This window comes from Camarhynchus parvulus, chromosome 25 (assembly GCF_901933205.1).
Source record: "Camarhynchus parvulus chromosome 25, STF_HiC, whole genome shotgun sequence".
In the NCBI taxonomy this organism is placed as follows: Eukaryota; Metazoa; Chordata; class Aves; order Passeriformes; family Thraupidae; genus Camarhynchus; species Camarhynchus parvulus.
The window spans coordinates 1,190,517-1,209,715 of record NC_044595.1 but is presented as its reverse complement, the minus strand read 5'-3'; the positions used below and the strand labels follow the sequence as shown (position 1 = coordinate 1,209,715).

At 54.5% G+C, this 19,199-nt stretch overlaps 1 protein-coding gene across 1 annotated transcript; it reads right to left on the bottom strand.

Moving 5' to 3' along the window:
• Positions 1 to 705: 705 nt before the first annotated feature.
• VPS45 (vacuolar protein sorting 45 homolog) lies at positions 706 to 16,144 on the bottom strand. The gene is made up of 15 exons (XM_030965468.1): positions 15,929 to 16,144; positions 15,699 to 15,833; positions 15,082 to 15,142; positions 14,551 to 14,630; positions 13,845 to 13,913; positions 12,861 to 12,998; positions 11,942 to 12,052; positions 10,631 to 10,765; positions 10,232 to 10,345; positions 9,836 to 10,003; positions 7,415 to 7,573; positions 5,257 to 5,364; positions 4,925 to 5,046; positions 3,552 to 3,683; positions 706 to 1,189 (listed from the first exon to the last, which is right to left on the bottom strand). The coding sequence occupies exons 1-15, from the start codon at positions 16,019 to 16,021 to the stop codon at positions 1,105 to 1,107; spliced, it is 1,710 nt and encodes a 569-aa protein (XP_030821328.1). The 5' UTR covers positions 16,022 to 16,144; the 3' UTR covers positions 706 to 1,104.
• Positions 16,145 to 19,199: the final 3,055 nt, after the last annotated feature.

Genomic DNA, 19,199 nt, shown 5'->3' with positions numbered 1-19,199 from the left:
TGCTCCGTAACAAACAGTTGCCAAAATCGCCTCTTCTTGCAGAGCAGATCAGCAAACTCTTGGTTTATTTATGTATTTAACACCCCCCACACAGCATTTTGCCTCTGGATATCAAGTGTGAAGCTGCTGCCTGGAAGTTTAATTAGGACACATGCTTTTCTGTGGCTCTGACAACAGTTACATCACTGGTGTCTGGGGAAGGGGCTGGGGGCTGCCCAATATCCTCTGACAGCTCCCCTCTCTTGGGGTCTCAGGCTGTCAGACACCTGAGGCACCTGTAAGGGGCGATTCTTACAGCTCTGCCTGTCCCAACAACCCAAAATTCACTAAAAATTTGGTGCCCACCCAGTTCCACCCCTGGCTGTGGGCAGAGAACACCCCCAACACAGGCTGTGCCCCCTCCTCCCTTCCCAGAAGAGCTGCCCAGGTCCCCTCCTCCCTGCAGGGCTTTGCTCTCTCCCACATCAACAGGACTTAGTTGTGATGCCAAGATAATTCCCAGGGATTTAGGAGCTCATTTCATTTGATCTGGCTTGTTAATTCCCAATCAAGTGCTGATTAGAGGCCAGGGAGCAGAGCTGGAAACACACTTGCAGGTTCCTTGGTGTGGTCCTGGAGGGGAGCAAAAGCTCCTGTGGAGGCTCAGGCTGTAACTGCACCTTGTGGCCTTGGGAAAGGGAAAGTGGGAATCATCTAGCAGACAGATTTGGCCAAAGTGGGGGATTTAATAGGATTCAACATATACAGACAACAGCAAAGGGCTCCTGTGCCCACCAGCCACAACCCCACAGCTGCTCCCCCTGCCTGGGGCTCCTCATGGGACTCATCCAGTGTGTCCTGTGAAGAGCCAGGAGCTGCAGGGATTCAGGGGCTTTCCCAGGCTCTCCTCAAGGTGACCATGCCACTCCTGGAGCTGTTTGTGAGGGGACAATGAGGAGCTGCAATGGGGGCACATCCTGGGTGTTGGGTTAGCGCCAGTTCCAGCATTCGCTGCCATTCTGGGTGTGGAGGGGAAGCTCCAGCGGCAGGGCAGGAACATCCTGCTCTGCTCTGCTCTGGGAAAGCTCTGAATGTGCAAAAAAACACCCCTCATTTCTTCAGGATTCACCGTCTGCTGGACCTTGGTGGGACTTGGGAGCTCTCAGTGCTTCGACCGCGGAATCCTGCGGCTGTGACCTCCTCCAGGAAGCTGCTGGGAAAGCTTCAGGTCAGTGGAACAAGGGCCAGAGGGGCTCATGGCACCCTGACACTTGTCCCAGAGGTGTCCAAGGCCTGAGGGGCTGTGATTGTCCCCAGCACAAGGCTCAGACCTGCTGGCATCACCCACCCATGGCTGGGAGCAGCTCCCAAAGGCAGGAATGCTCCCAGCTGGAAGGATCCTGCCCGAGGATGGTTCCTCTGGCAATGAGACACCACGGCCATTCCCAGGCTGACTCATCCCTCAGTGTGCTGATCAGGTGATCTCAACAGCAATGCTTCAAAAAATACCCCAAAAGATAAAGAAATACAAACCAAGATATGCCACAAAAATCCTACAGAAATGAGATTCCCCTAAACTGGGGCTGGAGCAGCTCTTCCTGCTCAGGGTTGTGAATCTTGAGGGGTTTGAAAAATAGGAAAACCCTCAAATCTCCTGCAAAACCCTGCAGCAACACCCAGCTGTGAGTGCCATCAGACACAGCTGGGAGAGGGCACGGCCAGGGCACTGCCCACGGTGGCACCAGCTCTGGCACAGGCTCTGGCACCTGGCTTTGTGTTCCAGCCTGAGCTCTCCCTCCTCCAGGTTATTTTTAGGCACTAGAACCAGGCAGAACTGAGCTCTGGCAGGGAATGACTGGTGCTTTTAGGGTCTCTGGTTCTGTGCTGTCTGGAGCAGGTTGTGCCTGTGACCAGTGACACCTCGGGGTCCCTCAGCACGGCCTCTCTGAGCACATTCCCAGTCTGGAGTGACTGAAGGAACGAGCCAAACTCCCACCTACCCTCCAAAAATGAGCTGCACCACAGCACAACCCCCCACTGCTGAGGCTGCTGCTCCAAGGACCCTGCAGATCCTGCAGGAACAGCTGAGGACCCAGCACAGGCATCTGCAGGAGCCTCCACAGCTGCTCCACCCAAGCAGGGCCTGCAGATGGAAGTCCCAGGAGAAATGAGCCTTGTGCAGTCACAGGAGGGTCCCCAGGAGCATCCAGTGCCACCAGTGTGGCTCTAACTGGGTAACTGGGTCAGGCCCCACATCCTGGGATTAGTCCCAGCAGGTTTGTCTCAACCTGCCCAGGATGAGTCAGCCCCAGCACCAGATGTTCCTGGCAACTCTTCTGATCCGATTATCGATCCTTTGTAACCCTTTCTCCTCCAAACCCTGTGGAATTGCTCTGGAATCCCTGGGAGCAGAGCAGATTCTCCATCCTTTGGGCCACCCCTCTGGGCCCACAGATGTTGGTCCCAGTTCCAGCAGGGAGGAGGAACAATGGGAGCAGGATTTAGGTGCTTACACGGCTGCTCTGTGCATTAACACCCAAATCCCCTTGTTTCTGGTGACATATCTGCCCTAATCCCACAGGAATCAGCAAGGCCATGGATTATGTGAGGGGTTGGGACACACTAAAACCTGGCTTTCCTTGTATGGATGTGCTGAGATATCCCTGATCCTAGAGCACTGTGCTGGAATCGTGGATAACAGTGGACAGGAGACAGCTTTATTGTCCTTCCATGCTCAGGGAAACCTTACCCAAGAGAAAATGGATCATTTGGGACAGGGCTGTTTCAGAACAGGCCCCTTGCTGTCCTCCCCAGGCAGGACCAGGCCACATCCAGCCCTTCCTTTTATTTTCTTTTTTTTTCCCCCCACTTCATTCTTTGAAATGCAAATTTGGATACAGAATCCCAGCTTTTCTGTAAATAATTCAGGGACTGCACAGCAGCAGAGCCCAAACCAGCCAGGGTGGCTCCTAGCAGCACCAATCCAAGCAGATCCAATGATGGAGCTGCAGATCCTGAGCTTCAGCAGCAGCTCAGGATTTTCCCACCATCCCACACTGAGCATTGGGAATCTGGAAAGAATTCCTGCTCTCCTGCCTGGCCAGCAGCAAGCTGTGCTGATGGGAAGCAATTCTCACCTTGGCCTGAATTCTTTCCTGGGTCCAAAGTGAGTAATTTGGGTTCAGGAAAAGTTATTTGTATTTATAAACTAGGAAAAGTTATTTGTATTTATAAATCAGGTATTTCCCACTGGGAATTCCATACTTACAGGGATCTTTGCCCACCTTCAGCAAAGCAGCTGCAGGTTCATTCAGTGCTGAATTCCCATGTGCTGCCCTGGCTTCCCAGTGTTATAACCTAGAAAAACTCTGTGGAAAACTCTCCTTGCCTGCCCTTGAACTCATGGAAATTCAAATTAAACCTCCAGCTCAGCGATCTGTCCCTGAGCCACCACGAGCAGAGCTGGCTCCAGAGCACTGACACCCATTTGCACGTGGGGATCTCCCAGGTATCCCAAACTCCTGCTGTGCCAGCAGTTCCACGGGCAGGCTCTGCACAGGGGTGGATTTTACCTCCTGGTGTTGTGGATGGTGGTGCCCCCCAGGACGATGCGGACGCCGGGGTTGGAGCGGTTCAGGTTGAACACAGCCAGAGCCTCCTCGTAGGTGGCCCCTCCAATGAGGAACACAATGATGTCCTGAGGTCTGGGATAAAAGCACAAATCATGGGATGGTTTGGCTTGAAGGGACCTAAAAGCTCTCAGGGACACCCAGCAGAGCAGGTGGATCCAAGCCCTGACAAACCTGGCTTTGGACAATTTCTGGGATGGAGCAGCCACAAATATTGAGTTGGGATTAGACAAAGCCAAGGATAAATCCTGCACCTTGGAGGCAGAGATCCATGATCCTGAGGGTGCCTCCTCTAGACCCTCCCTCATCCCTGTGATGTGGAGCTGAAAACAACCCACTAAATTCCCCAAAACCTCTCCTGAGCTTTCACTCCAGCAGCACCACCCCGATCCCCGTGGATCCATGTGCCATGTTTAATGCATGATCTGCTGGGGCTGGGAAATCAGGATCGATTCTGGAGTCAGGCAAGGACACAGAGCTGCCTTGGAGCTCCCAGGCTGATGAGGAACTGCCAGGATTTGTGCCTCAGTTCACCTGAGGGGACATTTCCCAGCCAGCAGGGAGATGTGGGATGGTCGAGAGAAGCCAAGCAAGAGGAAGGAGGAAAGGATGGAGCCTTCCTCCATCCCAACACAAACTCAGTGTGCTGGGCACATTCTGCTTTCAAGTGAGAAGCTCCTTCCCTCTCCTGTAACCACCCTCCCAATCCCTTGGAAGGACCAACACCAGGGATTTCCTTCTTGGATCACTGCATGGACAGCACGACCTGGAGCAAAGCTGCTCCTGCCTGGCTGGGACACAGGCACAGAGGGACAATGTTGGCCACTAGATCTCCATGGATCCCCACACCACTTCCACCCTGCCCAGGGGGATGTGGGAAAGCAGGGAAAACTCTCAAAAAGGTGAGATCAGTCATTTCCCAATGTGATCTGTATCAGCACTAAGCACCCAAAGCCTGTCTCCTCAGAGTCTGGGTTAGGTCTGCATGGCCTTCTCCAGCAGGATCCCACTTCCAGTGGGAACAGTTCTGGCTCAGGCAGTCCCCAAACATCACAGAGCCACCTCTGCTGAGTGAGGGCTTCATCCTTCACCTGAGCCACCCATCAGGAATGGCACATCCGAGCCAGGATGAGACACACCCCAGTCCTGGGAACATTCCTGGGGATACAAGACCTCTACAATCAAGAGATTTCTGCACCAAGCCCCAGCTCTGTTCACCATCAGTCCCACCCTGCTGTGGGGACAGTGTTGGGGACAGCAGGGACGTCCCAGCTGCTGTGTCCCAGTGCAGGCTCTGCCCCAAAGGCCCCACGTACCTGTCCCGGAGTGTGTTGGGGCCCAGGTAGGGATATTGGCTGTCCTTGAGCTTCCCCTTGATGAGCTGGTCCAGGGTTTCCTGGAGCAGGGGCTGGTGCTGGGTGTACACATTCTCAATGCCCTGTGGCCAGAGAGAAGCTCCTTAGGAAGTGGCCCAGCTTAGGAAGGAGGATCAGCAGGTTCTACCCCTGAATTTAGGATTGAGGAGCTCACTCCTGTTGTTCTCAGTGCAATCAGGCCCTGAAGCCACTGAGTGCATTCCTGCTAGCCCTGCTCCTCCTCTGGGCTGCAGTTTTGAGTCTGTCCCCATTTCCTCAAGGAATTTTGGTACCTTCAGGCCTTTGAGGAACTGCTTGGTGATGGCCACGGCGTCCTTGGGGCTGAACAGGTCACTGCCTCGCACCCGCTTCCCTCCATACTCCACCACGGCAGACACCAGCTGTGCAGGGACAGGGCACAGCCCCATCAGCCTGGCACCCCCTCCAGGCTGTGGTGAGGTGCAGACACCTCATGGGGACAAGGAGCCATGGAGATGATCCCAATGGAACCACACATGGAGGTGAGGGGGCAGAGCAGCAGCACCCCCACGCCCCCCAGCCCACCCCGACCCTCCTGCTTGAGGAGAAGCTTCATCTCCATCTCCATCGCCTGCAGCAGCTCCTCCACACGAGGTGACATCATCCCTCTCCTCCACCTCCTCCCCAGCTGCTCCTGGCACTGCTGCCTGTTCCCTCCCTGCCAGCTCCTCTCCATCCCCAGCCCCTCACTGCAGCCACTGCCTGGTGCTGCAGGAGCTGGGGAAAGTGGGGGAGGAAAAGAAGAGAGGAAGCACAGCCCAGGCCCATGGAGGTGCCACATTCCCCTCCCAGCAGGCTCCTGCCATCCCTTCTTTATTAAATCCTTCATAATATCACAGAAATCACAGACTGGTCAGGAGTGGAAGGGACCCCTGGAGTCCAACCCCCACTCACTAATTCCTGGGCTGCAGGATTGGACTTCAACCCCAAACCAGCTGGAGTCATTCTGCCTCATTTGCACTGATTTAGGGAACGGAAATCGAGTCACTTACTTAAAACACCTTTTAAAGCCACCCCCACAGGTCCCAGGCGAGCTCAGAGCTCTGTGCAACAAGACAGCCCTGGGCTGACCTGGAGCAGGCAGGTTTCACCCCAAACAGCAGAGACTCCCCCATCCTGTGGGACATTTGGGGTACCTGCCCCACTCCGGGGTTACCTGGTGGTACCTGCCTCCCATCCTGTGGGACATTTGGGTACCTCCCCCCATCTTGCCCCACCCCAGGGTTACCTGGTGGTACCTGCCCCTGTCCTGCCCCACCCCAGGGTTACCTGGTGGTATCTGCCCCCGTCCTGCCCCACTCTGGGGTTACCTGGTGGTATCTGGCCCCGTCCTGCCCCACTCTGGGGTTACCTGGTGGTATCTGCCCCCGTCCTGCCCCACTCCGGGGTTACCCTGGTACCTGCCCTGCCCCGGGGTTATTTGTCCTGTCCTGCCCCGCCCCGGGGTTACCTGGTGGTACCTGCCCCTGTCCTGCCCCACCCCGGGGTTACCCCGGTACCTGCCCCACCCCAGGGTTACCCCGCGGTACCTGCCCCGCCCCAGGGTTACCCTCGTACCTGCCCTTGCCCCCCGGGGTTACCCTTGCGGTACCTGCCCCCCCGGGGTTACCTTGCGGTACCTTCCCCACCCCGGGGTTATTTGTCCCGTCCTGCCCCACCCCGGGGTTACCTTGCGGTACCTGCCCCGCCCCGGGGTTACCTTGCGGTACCTTCCCCACCCCGGGGTTATTTGTCCCATCCTGCCCCACCCCGGGGTTACCTTGCGGTACCTGCCCCGCCCCGGGGTTACCTTGCAGTACCTTCCCCACCCCGGGGTTATTTGTCCCGTCCTGCCCGCCCGGGGTTACCTTTGCGTACCTCCCACCCCGGGGTATTGTCCCCGCCCTGCCCCCCGGGGTTACTTGTCCGTACCTGCCCCGCCCGGGGTTACCTTGCGGTACCTTCCCCACCCGGGGTTATTTGTCCCATCCTGCCCCACCCCGGGGTTACCTTGCGGTACCTGCCCGCCCGGGGTTACCTTGCAGTACCTTCCCCACCCCGGGGTTATTTGTCCCGTCCTGCCCCGCCCCGGGGTTACCTTGCGGTACCTGCCCCGCCCCGGGGTTACCTTGCGGTACCTGCCCCGCCCCGGGGTTATGTCCGTCCTGCCCCACCCGGGGTTACCTTGCGGTACCTGCCCCGCCCCGGGGTTACCTTGCAGTACCTTCCCCACCCCGGGGTTATTTGTCCCGTCCTGCCCCGGCCCGGGGTTACCTTGCGGTACCTGCCCGCCCCGGGGTTACCCTGCGGTACCTGCCCCTGTCCTGCCCCAGCCCGGGGTTACCTTGCGGTACCTGCCCCGCCCCGGGGTTACCCTGCGGTACCTGCCCGCCCCGGGGTTATTTGTCCCGTCCTGCCCCGCCCCGGGGTTACCTTGCGGTACCTGTCGCTGCCGCCGCGGCCGCGCAGCTCCTCCAGCAGTGCCGGCAGGCCGCTGCTGGCGTGGCGCTCGAAGCGCAGCGCGTAGAGCATCACCAACCGCGCCGCGTCCAGCTCCGACAGCCGCGGGCTCTGCAGCAGCCGCCGCACACTCTGCGGGACACACGGCACTGCTCAGCCTGGGGGACGGGGTGACAGACACCTTCAGCGCCGTCACTGCCTTATCAGTCATTTATCGGTCACTTATCACTTCTCAGGCCGGTTTCACTGCCCAGCAACTGCCACGGGCAATGCAGGAGGATGCAGTTGTGGTACAAACCCCACAGCCTGGCTCCTCAGGTGTTTCACAGGAGGATTTACTGGAGTACAAGTTGGTTTTGGGTCTTTCCGTGGAACTGGGAATTCACAACCCACCTCTGATGGGTCCTGAGCCCCTTGTGGTGCTGCAGGAGGGGGAAGTTGTGCACAGGGACTTAGAGACACCTCCAAGCTCTACCTGGGTGTTTCCAGCTCCACCCCAAAGGTTCCACCACTATACTGGCTGCAAAAAAATACCCCAGGCAATCCCTCCAACTCCATTTCCTTTTTGGAAGGTGCAAGGCAGAGGCATCAAAGTCTCAGCAAACCTTTGGATGTGAGATGTGGAGGAATAAACTGCACATTTGGAAGAAAAGGAGGGAAGGAGTTAAAGCATGGAAAGAGAGATCTCAGCTACAGGAAAAAACAGGGATCTGTTATCACTCCTGATCTGCTGCTGGATTCACCACCCTGGCCCAGATGTTTGTTGGCATCTATTTAACTGATTCTGACTAAAAACAGCATAAAATCCTGGCTGTGAGGAGGATCAAGAGGAATTTCACCATTCAAGGTCAGGAATTCACCTGTGAAGGGAGAGCCAGAGCCCCAGGGAGGTTCCTGTGCTGGCAGTGCCAGGAGCAGCAGGAAGCAGAGAACAGAAAACCCATTGTCCATGGGAGGAGCTGGGATTCCAACCCTCCATTCATGCTCTGGGTCAGGGTTAATGAGAGCCCAGGGCAGGAAGAACCCAAATGTCCCAGACTGGGGAGGGGCTAAGGCCACCAGAGATCCAACAATCCCTGAAATGACATCAGGGGAGAACAATTCCACCCTTATTCCAGGCTCTGGCTGCTGCTTCTTGTGCCGTGGCCTTGCCCTTCTTGCTGCCATTGGGAGCTGCAGCAGGGAGAGCCCAGGGTGGCTGCAGGGACAAAGATCCCACCCACAGGGGTTTCCATTTACTTCCAAGCTGCTGCAAATCTCCCAGTGGCTCTTCAGGCACACGGCTGGAAGGAAACTGAGGCAGCATTTCTGCTCTAAAACTGCAGAAATGGTGTTTGTGTAGAGCAGGAGCAAGGTGACCCCAGAAACACCAGGATTCACCTGGCACCAGCTCTGTGCTGTGTATATTCCATCAAAAATCACAGCTCACAGCACAGGGAGGGAGCAGACTGGGAATATTTGACTTTTAAACCACAACAACCTGAGCTGGAGACAGTGATACAGCATGAGGACCTCAGAGGCTGCTTCCAGCAAACACATTCCTGGCTGCATTCCCAGTTCCATACTCAGCCATGTAAATCCTGCCAGACACCAGCTATGGAATCCCATCCCTACCCTCCCTGCTCCAGAGGGATGGGAGCACATTCCATCTCTGGGGACGGGCCAGCGTTACCCCCTCAGCCCCCACCTCTGCAGTTCAGAGCCACAGAGGAGGGCAAAAAACTGATCTCAAAGCTGCTGGAGACGCTTTTCCTCATTTCCCAGTCCCTCTGCTTCCCCAGTGCCATGCAAGGGTCTGTTACATGTTGGGAATCCCCCTCCACTACTGGAAATCAAGGAATCATTTCTCAGAAGTGAGAATTGAGACTCTCCAACCCTGCTCTGAGCTGCTGTTGAACACCAGCCCAAATCCATCACCACTGACTCTGCCAGACCCTGCTCTGCTCACAGCACAAGGGGCCACACTCAGCTGTCACAGAGCCTCCCTCCAGCTTTTCCAGGCCTCTCTGCCAAAAGAAATCTTGGATTTAGGGGTCTTTCTAGTGGCTTTTCTTAAAAAAAATAGGTAAAGGCAATTCCATGGATTCCAGCTCTTCTCCTGCCCAGCAAACACATCAGCTCCTGCAGAGCATCTGAGGTTGTTTTATCCTGGTGCCTGCCAGAAACCAACTGGCTGAATATAAAGAAAGGATGTTGGATTGTGGGATGCAAGGACAGGATTTGCAAAGATGCTTCTCAAGCCAGTTATTAACCATGACTCATTCCCATCTGAGCAGCAATTCCACACGCAGTGTCCCTCCCCACAGGGAGCTCCCACTGCCTCCCAGCATCAAATCCCCCCTCCCCAGGCAGAGATGGGATGAAATCCCCCTGATCCAGAGGCAGGATGGGTACCTGGAGGGCACTGGAGTGGTCACTCTGGCAGGCCAGCTCCTGCTCCACCTCGGACACCTCCAGCAGGTTCCGCTCGGCCACGAGCCGGGACAGCTCCCCCACCACTGTCACGTGCTTGGACACTGTGCCTGACATCTTCTTGAACTGAGGGTAGTTCTCCACAAAGGCCTGTGAGGGGAAACTGAGGCAGTGGGTGCTTCCAGGGAAAAGCAGGAGAAGGCAGAAGATGGGTGCAGCCAGCCATAAATTGTACAAATTCACAGCAATTCTCTGCAGGTGTGCAGAGGATCAGACCTTGATCCCAGGAGCCCACAGGAGATTTCTGGGAGGGATGTGCTTTTTATTTACTCCTAACATTAAAGGATGGGACACAGCTGGGATGGACTTTGTCTGTACCTTCATATCTGCTATGGACTCCAGCTTCTGCTGCTCCTTTGGCTTCCTCCTCTGGAAATCCTCCATCAGGTTCTTGATGTTGGTGCCAATCTCAGCGAAGTTCAGGTACATGTTCTGTGTGGAACAAGATGGGAAGCACAGGGAAACTCATTTGACCAAGGAAGAGCCTTGAGCAGCTCGGAGAAGGTGACTCCATCCCCCAAAATGCAGCAGGCTTTGAAACCAAATGACAAACACATTTTCTAGGACGTTATCTCGCATCAGATGACACTGCTGACAGTCACAAACGGCACATCCTCACCCTGAAGGGTGCCAAAATCCTCCAAAATCATGGGGAGGCTCCTTTCCTGTGGCAAACCCCCAGATGTGAGTGCTGGTGAAGCCCCCCTGGACACCTACATTGGCATAGAACTCATCGTTCTCAGCTGACAGGACGACCTCGCGCAGGTCCTTGCTGATCCCCGGCACGCGGGACAGGTCGATGCGGTTGTTGTTGATGCCCAGCAGCTCGTGGACCATGGCCTGGTACGTCCACTGCCAGGGGAAAGGGAGGCAAAGGGATGACCTTGGTGAGACACAGCACTGGGAAATCAATGGAGTTCAGCTGAAGCCAGCCAGAGCTGCTCCTGCTACCCCAGGACACGCAGCAGAGTTTGGGAGTGCGTCCCTCAGAGCAGCCAGGGCATTCTGATCAAAATAAACATTACTGGTAAATAATCAGATGGGGAGACACTGCCCCCCTCCAGGGCCATTCCAGAATCATGGGATGGTTTGGGTTGGAAGGGACACTAAACCCACGGCAGGGACACCTCCCACCAGATCAGGAATTCCTGCAGGAACCTTCAAAAGAGACTGAAGAGGGATGGGGATTAACATTCCTGTTCCATCACCTCTGTTGGCCACCAAACCCCCAACTTTCTGCCCAGGCAGGGAGAGGTCCCACAGTTCCACTGCAGAATTCCCTACATGCTCCACTGGCAGGAGCATTTCTGCACATCAGGAGTTTCTATTTTTATCCTGAGAAGTCTAAAAATAACCCAGAGAGAACAGAGACAGCTGATCAGAGCCCTGCCCTGGCCAACACTCCATTTACATCCCCGGGAATCTCTTTGGGATAGGAAATCCTGAAACAGCAGATAATGCCTGATGCTGAGCACAATCCTAAACACCACAAACCAGGTGTGGGCTGGGCTGTGACAGCCACACCCCTCTGTGACACAGATGTCACCTCCAGCTCCTGCAGAACTGGCGTTACAGCTGATCCCAGAGCTGCTGGGAACCCCACGGAAATGAAGGGAGACCAACAGATCCTGCCACAATCTGCAGCACAGCATGGAACAAATAAATCCAACAGCTCCCAGCAAATCCAGCAGCCATCAATAACAGAGGGAGACTCAGCAGGGCAGGGTCACTCAACAGCCCCACAAACAACCCTTGGGAAAGGCCCTGCCAAGCACTGGGGCTCCAGAAACCACATGGAAGTGCTGGTGGCCCCATTTCCCAGTGTGCTGGGTCCATCTGCCACTGAAGTCAGCACAAACAACCCCCACTCAGGTCTGGAAAACCTAGCCAGGGGATAAAAGAGGGATTTTGCAGCGATTGGAGGTGGGAAGCAACACTTTCCTCTACTACATCCAACCATGACCTGCCAGGGGTTGAAGTGCAGCTGCTGCAGGGCTCCCCAGCCTGGCACACCTGGGTGTGACTCACCTGGTTCAGCAGGGGGGTGATGGCATCGTCCGAGCGGTCCAGGATGACGAGCAGGGGAGGGACCTCGGTGCGCCGGAAATCAAACAGCTCGTACTCCTTCGTGATCACTTGCTGTGGAGAAATGGGGGAAAAAAATTGGGAAAAATCCCACTTGAACACCAGGAAAAGGCTCCATCTTAGAGTGGATTTAGGCACAGAGGGATGGGAGGGTGAAAGCCCAATTCTGCTGCTTGGTCTGCACTGCCAGGGAAGGAGCTGAAGGCTCCAGGAAACTGGGATACTGCTCCCAGGAATGTACAGGGAGCAGAGTGGGACATGACCAGTGCTGGAGTAACTGATGGAATTCACAGGAGTTGACTGAAAACAGGTGTGGGATTTTTGGGGTCCCCAGATGAGGTGAGGAATGAGGCATCTGACTCCATGTTCTTAGAAGGCTTATATTATATATTACATTATATATATTACATTGTATTATATATTTTATATTATATAATAGATAATATATAATATACTAAATATATTATATTATATATTGTATTATAGAATGCTGTAGTAAACTATACTAAAGAATAGAGAAAGGATACAGACAAAAGGCTACAAAAAATGATAATGAAAACTTGTGACCTCTTCCAGAGTCCTGACACAACCTGACTGTGATTGGTCATGAAGTTAAAACAATTCACATGAAACCAACCAAACAGCCACCTGTTGGATAAACAATCTCCATACCACATTCCAAAACACAAGAGAGGCAAATGAGATAATATTGTTTTCCTTTTTCTCTGAGGCTTCTCAGCTTCCCAGGAGAAGAGACTTTTCCAGAAAACATGACAGCGACAAACAGGTGTTTCCCTCCTCATGTAAAAAACTAAGCAAGACTGAATTCATCCTAAAGGGACAAGCTGTGGGTTGCTCTCACCTTCACACACTCGGCCAAGCGCTTTGCTGGCTCTGAGGAGAGCTGGTAGCGGATCATGGGGCACTTCTTCAGGGACAGGAGCAGAGCAGTGAGCCCCTGGGTTGTCCTGGTGAGCTGAGCCGGGTCCCAGCTGCGGCCCTGGAAGGAAAAGCTGCACCTCACATGGATGCACTGGTCCCAAACTTTCCCACATCCTTGTTTCTAAATCCTGAAGTCTCACAGGAAAGCACAGCTGTGCTGGAGCAGCAGGTACCCAGGGGCTGAACACAAAATCTCCTTGCCAAGGCCCATTCCTCTCTGGCAGCCCCCCCATCACCCCAGGTTATGAGAGCTACACATTGTCAGGTTTGTTGCTGAAATGGCTCCTGAGGTATTAAAAGTCTTTTTTCCCAGCCCCGTGCTCGAGGAAGTGGGGATTCCTTGGTTCTGCTTTTCAAGGTCGTTTATTTTCTCTTATCTATTCCATTCTTTCTCTGACCTGCTGAGGTCTGTCCAGCAGGTCAGTTTGTGGCACACTGACTGCCCTTGGGGCAGTGTTATCTTTTTATACTAAAAACTATGTGTACTTTATTTATTATTTTCCAATACCTATCACCTATGTTAGACAGTCTATCCTACACCAATCCAAAAGTGCCACCATCACAGCAGAAGATAGAGGCCAAGAAGAAGAAGAAGGAGAAAGACAGGACACACCCAGATTCCTCCATCCTGCCTCCTGAACCCCCATTCTGAAAACCCCAAAATTCTACTTTTTCACCCAGTGATAAATTCACTATCATTCTACCGAAACCCTTGTGGCTTGTAACTCCTCACACAAAGTTTTGTAATTGTTTCCATGGGTTAAAATGGAAGGCAAAGGTGTTTTTAACTCTGTGCCAAAGGTGTTTTTAACTCTGAGCCCCCTGCCAGGGTCTGGAGTCCTCCAGGGGAATGTCAGAGGAACAACATATTACCCAAAGCAAGAACAACTCGCCGTGTTCCTACCCGACAGCAGCCCAGCAGGTTCAGGGAGAAGACGTGTGGGTTTACTGCAATGTAGTCACCATAGAACTCCTGGAGAGAGGAACAGGACAATTCTGTGTCTCTGACCAAGCTCCCACCACCCCCTGGACACACTGAGCATCCTTCCTTCCTCCACCCCAAACCCTGCTGACAACTCCCCTCCACCACAGACCCCTGTCCCCAAGTGCCACGTCTGCATGGATCTGAACAATTCCGGCAACTGTGGTTCCACCACTGCCCTGTGCCAGGGCTGAACAACCCTTTCCATGAAGGAATTCTCCTGAATATCCAACCTAAACCTCCCCAGCATTGCTGCAGTGCCCAGCTCTTCATCAGCACCACAAACATGGAATTGCTGACTTTGGAAAAGCCCTTTGAGACCACCGAGTCCAACTGTCCCTCCAGCACTGCCAAGGCCACCACTAACCCATGTCCCCAGGTGCCACATCCACATGGATTTGAACCGGGCAGCACCTTGTGAGACCCCAAAAACAGCAGCAGCTGTGAGAGCCCAGGGCACAGAGAAATGGAAAAGACATTTTCTGTCTTTTACCTCTTCATCCCACATTTGTGTCCATCCCTCCTCCCAGCCAGGCCTGGCATGCACCAGTTGGGAACTGCTCCCAGTGTCTGGCAGCCTGGACCTTTCCCTTTGTTTTTGGATCTCCCTAAAACATCCAAACTTCACCTGGACTTCAGCCACGACCTCCTGCTCATCAGCCTCAGCCAAGGCCTTCACATCGCTCTTGCTGATGACGTTGCTGAAATCTGGGAGGAAACAGGGAAGGGACAGTGGGGCTCCGTGCAGACCCTGTGGGGTGGCAGTCTGACCCCCTCTGGAGCAGGAGAGATCCCACAGAGCCCCTCTAACCCTGCAGGTGTTGGAATCCTGAGCCACCTCTCAGGGATGCTCCCAGCTCCTTCCCTGCCCATCTCCCCAGCGTCCTGCAGAGCCACAATGACATCTAGAGGCCACTTCACCCAGCTCCTGCCATCCTAGGGACTCATTCCTGGCCTGCAGGACTGCACTCCAACCCCAAAGCAGCTGGAGTCATTCTGCCTCATTCCCAAACCCATGGAACATTCAGGACACGTGGGAAGCCCCTGCCTGATACAGCTGGCACAGGAAGGTGCGCTGAGGTGTGGAGCCTGTCCCATCCACACTGGGATTTCCAATTTTATGGAGCTCCAGGACCCCTCCAGGGCTCTTCATACTCACAGATGAAGTAGACGCTGTACTTGGGCCTTCTCAGCTCCTGCACCAGGAGCTCCACGTTCTCCTGGATGGAAACAGCACCAGGGAGAGCAGAGATAAGGAATACGGAATCATGGAATCCTTAGGGTTGGAAAAACCTCTGAGATCTTGGTGTCCAGCCATTCCCCCCAGCACTGCCAAGGCCACCATGGACCCATGTCCCCAAGTGCCATATCCACATGGATCTAAACAATTCCAGCGACTGCGGCTCCACCACTGCCCTGTGCCAGGGCTGAACAACCCTTTCCATGAAGGAATTCTCCTGAAAATCCAACCTAAACCTCCCCAGCATTGCTGCAGTGCCCAGCTCTTCATCAGCACCACAAACATGGAATTAGGGACTTTGGAAAAGCCCTTTGAGACCACTGAGTCCAACTGTCCCTCCAGCACTGCCAAGGCCACCACAGACTCCTGTCCCCAAGTGCCACATCCACATGGATTGGAACAGTTCCCGGGATGGTGGCTCCACCACTGCCCTCTGCCAGGGCTGAACAACCCTTTCCATGAAGGAAATTTTCTGAATATCATCTTAAACCTCCCCAGCACGATTTGAGGCCGCTTCCCCCTGCTCTGCTCCGTACCTTGGTGGGCCTCAGGAAGCAGATGGCCTTGAGGTGCTTCATGGGCTCCCTGTTGGGCGAGTCGAGGCGCTCGAAGAGATAAACCTCTCTCTGCAGGATCTCGGACTGGGTGTACACCACGCTCACGGCGCCGGTCTGCGGGCGGCACGGGGGCAGCGCCCGTCACGGCGGCGCTGGGCCCGGCTCCCGGCCCCGCCGCCCTCCGCGCTCCCGGCCCGGCCGCTCCTCACCGTCTCCCGGTCCATCAGCAACACCTTCATACCGGGACCGCTGTCCTCGATCATTTTGGACACGTACTGCCGGACCGCCAGCACCGCGTTCATCTTGGCGGGGATGCTCCTCTACCGGGCTGCCCCTCACCCGCTTCGGCCTCGCTTCGGCTCTCTCCGGCGCCTCTTCGGGAGTTTCCGGTCTCGCTTCGGCCAGCCTCGGCCCCGCTTCGGCTCCGCCCCGCCCGGCCCCGCTGCCTGCTGGGAGTTGTAGTCCGGCAGCGGGAGCGGTCCCGCAGCCCCCGGTCCTTTCCCTCCCGAGGGGACCCGAGCAGTTGAAGTGGCTCGGGAAGGCGGAGCAGTTTGATACTAAACCCAAACACACTTAAACTCACGCAAATTTACATTAAAACCACACAAACCCGCTCTAACCCGCGCTAAATCCACCCTAAACCAAACCAAATCCACCTAAACCCACCCCAAACACTCACAAACCCCCTCCAGGTCTACCCAAACCACCCCAAATCCTCGCAGACCCACCCAAGCCCCCAGGAGGGCTCGGCACACCGAGGGTCCCCTGGGGTCCCCAAGGACAAAGGACGTGACCCGGTTCCACCGAACCGGGGATGGATCAGAGCTCCGGGAGCAGCCCGGCCCCGCTAATCCCGGAGCAGGACGCTGGGATTAGGAGCTATTCCCGGCGGGACAGAGCTGACCCGGGCCGGGCACTCCCCCGCTGCCAAAGCCCTATTTATAGCAGGGATAACAATTAATTAATGAGTATGTCCTGCCTTTCACTTCCAATTAAGCGGCTCCCCCGTTCCTCTCAGAGTGAGGGACACTTTTGGCGTCTTTAATCCTTCAATTTCCTGCCGAGATTTTAGTTTTCACTTCCAAACGCTTCGAGTCTTCTTTTCTAGAGGCTGGAAATGTACAAACCCCAAAGATTTGAGTGTTTTAAATAGGGATTTACCTAAAAAAAATACAATTCCGGTATTTTCTTTCTTATATTTTTTTATTTCTTGCCAGATTTTGTTTCTCGTATCCAAACTGATGCCTTGAGTGTGTTGGTAGTCCTGGCCAAAGGATACACACAATAATAGTAAATGGTATAAAAAATTGGGATTTAATTGCATCTGATTGATTTCTGGCCTTATTGTTAAATGATTCAGTGTCTGGAAAGTGCTGGTTTAGTTATTGTCCAGTTTCCTTGGAAATGCTTTTGGATTTTATTTGTGAACTAACCAAAGCCAGGGTGTCATCTCTTCTTTAAATGCATCTTTGTCCTTGCTCTCAGGGAAGACAAACCCCTTCTTGTTCCATTTTAATGAAATGAATCACAAACCAAACCTCTGAGGCTTCCTGGCAGGATGTTTATCCCCGGTTTGCAGGTAAAACATTTTAAGCAACTTTTATTCTTCAGAAATTTTACACTTTTCATTCCCCACAGGCTGATTGGTGGGGTGGGAGTGGTTGGAATCATGGAATTGTTTAGGCTGGAAAAGACCTCTGCATTTGCTGTCATTTTTAATTTAAGCCTTATAATTATTTTAAACCTTAATAATTTTAATAACCTCTTTTTAACGTTAATAATTTCAACCTTCTAATTCTTGAATAAGAATCGATTCAAGTATAATTTGTGTAAATAACTCTGATTTAACCTCCCCAGTCACTGCCCCGGGCCTGTCACCACTGCCCAGGCACGAGGACAGACGTTGGTGCCTAAATTGAGGCAATAGGATTGTCTGGGATTATGGCACTGCTATTTTAAGGGGTTGAATTTGGTGTTGATTATTTCAAAAGGGTTCTGCACTCCTGATTCCAAGGAGAAACGGCCAGGGCAGGCTGTGTGGGGCATTGTCCCTGTCCCCATGGCCTTGTCCTGCGTGTGGCTCCGGAGGGAGCAGCAGCACCAAGGCCTCCCCCGGCTCCTCAGGGGTAAACTCACCACAAAATCCTTTAGCTCAGCCTGGGAATGTTTCTAACTGGAGCTGTCGGGAATGAGATGGGATTTTATGATTATTTAACATTGTGCTGACCCCTGGCCATGGCTCCTGCTGGAGCAGGTGGGGAACAGGGGGAGAGGGAATGGGCAGGGATCACTGAGGAGAGCAGGAACATTGCAGAGCACAGGGATCACTGTGGAGAGCAGGAACATTGCAGAGCACAGGGATCACTGGAGAGCAGGAACATTGCAGAGCACAGGGATCACTGAGGAGAGCAGGATCACTGAGGAGAGCAGGAACATTGCAGAGCACAGGGATCACTGAGGAGAGCTGGGATCACTGTGGAGAACTGGGATCATTGTGGGGCACAGGGACCACTCCAGAGCACAGGGAATCACTTTGGAGCACAGGGAACATTCCAGAGCACAGGGATCGCTGTGGAGAACTGGGATCACTGTGGAGAGCAGGGATCACTGAGGAAAACTAGGATCACTGTGGAGGACAAGGACATTCTGGGGCACAGGGACCATTCCAGAGCACAAGGAATCACTCTGGAGCACAGGGATCATTCCGGAGCACAGGGAACACTGTGGAGAACTGGGATCACTCTGGAGAAGAAGGATCACTGTGGAGCACAGGAACATTCCAGAGCACAGGAACACTCCAGAGCACAGGGATCACTGTGGAAAACAAGAATCACTCAGGAGCACAGGGATCATCCAGAGCACAGGGATCACTCAGGAGCACAGGGACCCTCCAGCCCCTTGCTGGCCACCAGAGACACGAGGCAGGATCCGCTGTGAGGACAAACTGTGCAGCCAGCAGGGACAAACCCCAGGCCTGTCCTTTCTGTGCTGGACATTTCCCTGCCCGGCCACACAAACAATCCCTTTGTGCAGGACACAAACAAGGGCAGGTTCCTGGCAGGACACAAAGAATGGATTCAGAATCGGGATCAGCTGAGCTGGGGGCATGACGTGGCCTGTTTGTCACCAGCCCCTGCAGCCCCCGGCCCCCGCTGCCCCAGAACAGGGCCTGGCCCACCTGTGGCACAGGGAATGGCACGGGGAATGTGGGGCCCGGGGAACAGGGAATGGCACAGGGAATGTCATAGGAAATGGCACAGGGAATGGCACAGGGAATGTCACAGGGAATGGCACGGGGAATGTGGGGCCCTGGGAACAGGGAATGTCCCAGGGAATGTGGGGCCCTTGGCACAGGGAGCGGATCCTGACCCCTCACTCTCCAGGCTCAGCATTCCAGCCCCGCTCTGGGGGTGCTCACCCCACAGAAGGGGACACCTCTCAAAGTCTCAGGCCCCATGGTGGCAGGGATTACCGACCCCT

Excerpts from the sequence above, each read along its gene's own strand:
- VPS45 (XM_030965468.1), bottom strand. The coding sequence starts at position 16,021 with ATGAACGCGGTGCTGGCGGTCCGGCAGTACGTGTCCAAAATGATCGAG. Across the intron at positions 10,004-10,231 it reads AGTCCATAGCAGATATGAAG|GCCTTTGTGGAGAACTACCC; the intron begins GTACAGACAAAG and ends TTCCCCTCACAG. Across the intron at positions 5,047-5,256 it reads AGTTCCTCAAAGGCCTGAAG|GGCATTGAGAATGTGTACAC; the intron begins GTACCAAAATTC and ends CTCTGGCCACAG.